Below are 7,500 nucleotides of genomic sequence, written 5' to 3' on the forward strand. Positions count from 1 at the left end.
CTCATCATCATCATCATCATCATCATCATCATCATCATCATCATCATCATCATCATCATCATCGTCATAGCCATCATCATCATCATCATCATCATCATCATCATCATCATCATCGTCGTCGTCATCAGCATCATCATCATCATCATCATCATCCTTTTCATTATTCTACTCATCATTTCATATCTATTCACAGCCGTGTCCTGATCCCACCACCTCCTACACCGGCTTCCTACACATCTGGCCTGCCGACAATTCCCCAGTCTCCACCTCAAACCCCGGCCAGGAGCTTGGATCCTCGTGTCCAGGCTGAAAATGTCATTCTTGACTTCTTGAAGCGCATTCGGAAAAGCATGGATATCAGTAAGTCAAGCCCCCACAGATTCAATGAACAACTATCTGAATCTGTATTGGCAAATGATCACTGTATCTCTACTTGTGTGAAAATCAGATCAATCAGCTTTGAACATTAACAGTTTAAAAACGGATGTCAACATTGTTGTTAATGACTACATGACAAGAGGCAATTATTGATTTTGTTTGAGAGCTAAAACGCATAAATCGAAAAAATAAATACCCTTTGAGCATTGGTACAAACCATAGACATACAATTTGTAAATATTTTGCACAATGTATTTCAGAAGGGTGAAAGAGAGATGGATAAAAATTTTCAAGCTCACTTCCCTTGCAGTAACAAACCTTTTTTGTCATTGATGTTATCGTTGTTGTTGATGTTTTTTTTTTCTACTTTGTTCATCCCGATGTAGATAATTATTTCTGAGTGACAAATATCAGTCTGCGTCACTAAAAGAACAATTCCCTTTGAGTAATGGTGAAGGGAATTGTTTAATTCCATAAAGCATGCAACATGAAATGTGAACTCAGAACCTTCAGGTTTTAAAGAATATCAGAGCACTATGTCACGCTGCCCCCCCTCCTCCTCCCCTCTCAAAACAACAAATCTCTGGATTATAATTTTGCAGGCAGAGCAGTCAAACAAGTGACCATGCCTCTTTTTATGGTCTTGAATGACTTTTAAAGAGATCTATATGGGTATTATCAATTAGGCATTTTGGAGTTTTGAAAACATATCTCGTGCGGCCCAGGGGTCTAATCAAACAATTGTTACTGTTGTTAGTTTCTTTCTACACAGCTATAGGAATTTGTTTTTTTTTTAAAGTTAATGTGAGCTTTACATGATTAAAAAAATATAACATAGAGCATGACCTAATCATGGGTAAGCGCTTTACAAACGCTATGAATAGTTATTATAATTATTATTTAATCAGACCATAAGATTATATATATATGGATGGTTGGATGGGAGCATCACCCTTGAATCATATACCTGTGATGTTCGCATGGGTGTACGATCCGATAGTGATGTCGTTTCTTCTTCTCTTTCCTAGCCTATCCTGCTTCTTTGGTTTGTGATTGTATTTTTGACAGGGATATTTTTTTTTCTGTAAATCTTCTGCCTGTTTGTTCTTGGTTATTTATAATTTAGCATGATATCTTTAGGTTATGATTTTGATTTACATTTGTACTATTTTTGTTAGATTGCTTGTTTTTTTGTTTCAGCGGTCTCTCATATAACCTCAGTTGTGTTGGAAGAGACCTAAAGCAACAAACAAACAAAAAAAAACATGTTTTCTCCTTGCTTAATACGCCACACAGTGCTTTATTTATCCCCCCATCAAGCTATATGGAACTGAAATATTTCCATTTTAATCAGAACATGATGCATCTTAGATTTCTTGGGGTTTTTTTTATTATTGCTCATCCAATATCCATCACTAACCAAATATTATTCACAATGGAGTCTTCAAGTTATTAATAGATCAAGAGATTCTCAATTCTACGGGAAGAATATTTTGTAGCCATCTTTAGAATATTAAGAAAGGAAGAGAGAGAAAAAATAAACAAACAAAGGAAACCAAAACTGGACAGCATTTAAATTCCATGAGCATTATGATTTTTGCATTATGTACCAAGCATCTGTCAGCGTCTCATGGTGCAGAAGTCAAAATAAACTCCCTCATTTCCTTAGATCATATACCCCCCCCCCCCCCCCCCCCCGCCTTCCCCCTTTCCCAAATAAGATAAGATTTTGTTGGGTTGTGTCTTTGTTCAGATATTCTAATTAAAATTAAACTTATCTTTCCTAAAGTTACACATGGTGAGGGTAAAGAGGCCGAGGACCTTGACAAAGAAACATCAAGATATGTTCACAACAACGTTCAAGATCTCAAGAGGGCGCAGGTAAATGATCAGATTTTCTATAGATAGAATGCGCTTGGCCAAGGAGTTCACAACATTGCCATCCAGAAGTATAACGGACCAACACACAAACTCTGTGTAACCATGAACTTTTATAGTCTTGTTAATACAGTTTAGTGAGAACAACTCACAAACGCGGATGGCAAAAACAATAACAAAGGCCTGAGTAACGTCATCTGCATACTATCTATAAGTTTGGATTGCCATGACCTTGAGTAGCTCTATGATCTCAAAGATTTTACAGAAACTTAGGATTTTTTTAAAAATGTAGTTGTTGTTATCCTCGGTATTTCTGTACTGGGAAATCACACGATTTTTCTGATTCTGTGTTTTTTGCGTTGTTCATTTGGGAAATGGAAAGGAACACAAACACATACACGCATAATACCCACACCCTGAGAGAGAGAGAGAGAGAGAGAGAGAGAGAGAGAGAGAGAGAGAGAGAGAGAGAGAGAAGTGGAAGAGAGGTAGAGAAAGTGAGAGAGAGAGAGAGAGAGGGAGGGGGGGGATTACAAAAATGAAACCATTTGAAGGTACAGAAGGCTTGCTTGGGTTCAAAGGTCACATTGAGGTTGAGAACTCAGAGTTTCTGAACTTAGCTAGGAGTACAAAGGACAAGTATGAAAGAAAGGATGGGGAAGATTTGAATATATGAACTTATACTATAATGAAAAAAATTATTAAAAAGAGAAAGGGGAAGGAATGAAACACACACACACACACACACACACAAAGAGAGGGAGAGGGGGGGGGGAGAGAGAGAGAGAGAGAGAGAGAGAGAGAGAGAGAGAGAGAGACAACAGTTTAGATATAAATAGTGCTAATTGACCGTTGCATTTTCAACGGTACATTTTGAACAGTGTCAGGAAAAAAAATGGTCGCAATTGATTTTGTGATCAAAGATCATAGTGGGTTGTGAAACATGGCTATTTCAAGTAACTCGTGAGCACCCTTAAAAGATAGAGAAAAAAATCTTACATTCAAGCTTTAAATTCATTATTTCATCACTCAACAGATGGAAGTGTTCGGTCACCAACTTCAACCGGGAGAGTTTGAGAAAATGGACGCCATGAGACAGAAGAAAGCAAGCGATCAAATGATGACACTTATCCAAAAATGGAGGGAAGACAGACGTGCCAGAGAGTTGCGGCAGGGAAGATGATGATGAATTATCAGAAATATTGCAGGAAGAATCTATAAACATGGAAGCTGTGATAATATCAAACATGCTAATATTAAATTTCACTATAAGTTATATGAGTATATTTTGCAAAATTACAATCAAATATGAAATGGATAGGATGTCTCTATGCATAATGAATGCCAATTTACTGACAACTGTTTAATTTTATGTATATTACTAACTATTTTCGTTGCCGTATTTGTTGTTGTTTTTGTATTTGTTGTTGTTTTTGTTAGGGGAGGGGGGGGTCTTTTGGGGAGAGGGGTTGTTTTGTTTGGCTTTTTTGTTTTGCACTATGTTTTGGAGTTTTTGTTGTTATTTTGGCATTGTTGTTGTCATGTTCGTTACACTATTTGATCAGTGACATGATGCTGCAAAAAAAAATAATGAAAAATAAGAAGGAATGACTAGTATGTAACAGTACTATTTTAAAACCGAGATTTAAAGGAAATAATACAGACTGTATTGCTTGCCCCAGTATATAGCCGAAATGTTGAGTGGTGCAATTTTTTTACAAAAGTGGACAATATTTTTGTGTAGAATTTATCATTCCATGTCTTTTACTTTTACATTTGAATAAAGCGCACTGAAATACATATATTGTTTCAATCGTTGATAAATCATTCTGGCATAATTATTACTTTTCATATTTTGATTCTTCTGTATCAAATTATGGTACCCACATGTGCCTATATTATCTATCTTGAGTTTATGACGGACACTTGACGTAATGAGTCTTCTCTCACTGGTGACTACTTTTCACAATATTTTGAAATGCTTCATTGAAGCTCAAGTCACATGGCTGTTACTACTCTCTTGGCGAAAATAACGAGATCTGCAGTTAAAAAACAATGTAAATGGTGCTGTTCGAAGCTCGAAGAAATAAATAACAATGTGAAATTGAATGTAAGCTTCAATATAATATACAAAAAAAAAACATGAAATGGACGTTTCGGGTTTCCCTTTTATCAACAAAACAAGATGAATGAAACACTACAGTCAGATGGGCATCAATTATTTTGTTTATTCATCTTAACAACGCCACTACCACATTATCTCATTCGTCTGTAGTGTTTCATTCATCCTGTTTTGTGGATAAAGAGGAAACCCGAAACGTCCATTTCATCTGTTTTTGTATATTAAATTGAAGCTTATATTCAATTCCACATTGTTATTTACTAGTTAACAAACAAACAAATTAAAATCTAGAGGTGCCTAATTGAGTCAATAAAATGTATGGTAAAATAAAGGGAATAAAAATTACTCTTATGAAAGATACATCACAAAGTAAACGACAGGTGATCGCCTAAATGACCGTCGCCTTAATGCCCGTTTTGCCTAAGTGCCCGCTTTCTCTGCAAAACAGAATTTTTGTTCTGTAAAACACAACTCTAAATGCCCACTTTTAAAAACGAATTCCGTAACAACTTCAAAGTGTTTTGTTGGTTTATTTTTTTTTTTTGTTTGTTTTGTTTTTTGTTTTTTTTTTTGGGGGGGGGGGATATTTTTGGTTTGTATTTATTTTGGTTTTTGTTGGGTTTTTTGGGGTTTTTTTCTCAAACTCTGATAACTGCGGCACAATTTCTCAATGTGGACATTCTTGTTTCATGCAAAGAAAAGAGACACCCGCCCCACTTCCTTCCATCCCCTGACTTCTATTGGATAGCACAGGACAAGTTACCAATATCCAAGTGTCCATTTGGCTTACTACAAGTCTCCACCCTCCCTCCCTCATGTCTTAATCGGAAAGAAATTTTCAGTTGATATTAGAATCCAGAATCGCCGTCCAGTAATTACCTCTATCTCGGTATCGGAAATGGGAATGCACAACATATTTTAAAAAGCAACTAAAGGGGGATGGAAAATAACATACCCCCCCCCCCCACACACACACACACACACACATAACCGCCTTCCAATGTTTATGTTATTTTTGTTTCAAATTTTTTAAAAATTAACATTAAGAACATAAATAACATACTGAAGCAAAATAAAAAATAGTAAATCATTCTAAAAACATAGAAGCAAAATAAATAAAGTAATTAATTAATTAAAATAAAATAATAAAACCTTCAAACAGGCCATGAGTGACGTCCAAATAATCAGGGGAGGTCACTGATTACCTATGATGGTAATATGCTCTTATCAAGTTCATTTATATTACCTCCATTATTAGCTCTATCTCTTATGTTTTCAAGAAGACCCAGTCTTCGCGGAGAGGCATGGAAAAAATGCAGCGTAGTTTCTGTGTTGACAGCACTGTGCTATGATTTTCTAAGCATTAAATGCAGATTTTGTTGCATGTAGACTTAATTAATGATGATAATGAATAAATTGGTCAAGATTTTATTTTTTTTTAATACGAGCGCGCATTGCATAATATTTGCTTTTAAAAGTGAGCCTCATCCTGGGTAAAATAAGTTGCGAACTAGGCAATCGAGTTATCAAAGATTTAATATTCCTCTTGTTGGCAGCCATCTTCACTATTTTTCACCAAATTCGTTCCCCTTTATGAAACTAAATACCTACCGGTAGCTTTTGAGTTATATTAAGACAATCAAATATGCACTTGATATGGCAAAAAAAAAGTTTATTTACAGATGTCCTTGGCTAGTGAGTAAAAAAATGATCTGCTGAAACACTCTATTAACCACATGTGACACTTCCATGATACACGATATTATGTGACATAGTGTGCAACCATAGCTCTCACTGGGTGGGGTTCCCTACCTCCACAGTGGGCAGGGAGGTACTTACCGTGTCTTCTATCCCCTTATATCTGTTTTCCAACTTGCTTTCTGTCTTTGTCTTGGTGTGAGATTGCTCGGTTTTGTCCCGACCCTGGCCGGAGTCCTTGACTGGGAGGGAAACAGTCAAATGCATAGTTATTGTTTTGGGAGATTATATTTTTTCCTTGTAAATCATCTCTCTGTTATGTGTTATTATATTTGTTATTTTTAATGTATAATGCAAGCATTTGAGTGTATTCCTCTTTGTTGGATTTTGTGCTTGTGTCTGGACGAGACTTATAGGTGATCTCAAACTAAGTGCATTGGTGGTATGCTCTTGGAATGTACATCTGATCCCTATTTGTTCCCAGTTCCCCTATGTCTTACTTTTTCTTGGATGCTTTAATTGTAATTCTAGAACTTTTTACTATCCCATTTTTTTCCTTTTTACTGGCGCTGATATGACCTTAATGTGTTGCAAGCGCCGTAAAACCCTTAAAAACAAACAAACAAACCATAGCTCTCAAAAACCAGATTGAGGAATTCGGTCACAACTAACAGTGCTACTTTAATGTGCTTTAACTATATTTTAAAATACTCACTTTGCTAATATGTGTTCACCGCTTTCGAATGTTGTGTGAAACAAGGAATATATTGCACAACCCTAATTTAAAAACGCATCATATTGTGATCATATTTATAAAGAAAGATACAGCAGACCCGTTTCTGATACAGCACGTGATTATAAGTGTAGGCGTATTTTTAAACAAAAATCGATTGACGTCATACGTTGACACACATTGTTTATTGTTCTGATTTGACATAAACTTTGTCTTGAAGTGATAGGAATATTTCTTCTCATCTGAAGAATATAGTACACATTTGATATATCGTCTTTGGAGGTATTATGGAGAGGTGATGGGTGGGGTTCCTGACCTCCTATAAAGTGGACAGGGAGGTACTTACCGTGTCTTCTATCCCCCTGTGTCGGTTTTCCAACATGCTTTCTATCTTTGTCTTGGAATGAGATTACTTAGTTTCGTCCTGACCCTGACCGGAGTCCTTGGCTGGGAGGGAAACAGTCGAATGTGTAGTTATAGTTTTGGGAGATGATATTTATTTATTTTGTTTGTTCACTGAAGGGCCAATGAGGGGACATCGCTTTGAAGACGATGAAGAAGGCAAGACAGTAGTGAAAAATTGGCTGAAAGTTCGGTCAACTCAATTTTACGAGGACGGAATATATACCCTTACAAAAAGGTGACTGTGGCTATGAGAGAGGCGGAGACTATGTTGAGAAATAGCATTGTA

The 7,500-nt window shown here is 36.2% G+C and overlaps 1 protein-coding gene across 4 annotated transcripts in view; it reads left to right on the forward strand.

Moving 5' to 3' along the window:
* LOC144968748 (uncharacterized) overlaps window positions 1-4,056 on the forward strand; it is a 62,991-nt gene extending 58,935 nt beyond the window's left edge. For all 4 annotated transcript variants that reach the window (XM_078907386.1, XM_078907385.1, XM_078907387.1 and 1 more), the window contains exons 18-20: window positions 194-360; window positions 2,168-2,259; window positions 3,293-4,056. In XM_078907386.1, coding sequence (XP_078763512.1) covers window positions 194-360; window positions 2,168-2,259; window positions 3,293-3,439 — 406 coding nt within the window. In that variant the 3' untranslated portion in view covers window positions 3,440-4,056. The remainder of the gene's footprint in view (window positions 1-193; window positions 361-2,167; window positions 2,260-3,292) is intronic.
* Window positions 4,057-7,500: the final 3,444 nt, after the last annotated feature.

The sequence above is a fragment of the Berghia stephanieae genome, chromosome 3, assembly GCF_034508935.2.
Source record: "Berghia stephanieae isolate SIO BIC M18660-M18661 chromosome 3, UCSD_Bste_1.3, whole genome shotgun sequence".
Lineage (NCBI taxonomy): Eukaryota > Metazoa > Mollusca > Gastropoda > Nudibranchia > Aeolidiidae > Berghia > Berghia stephanieae.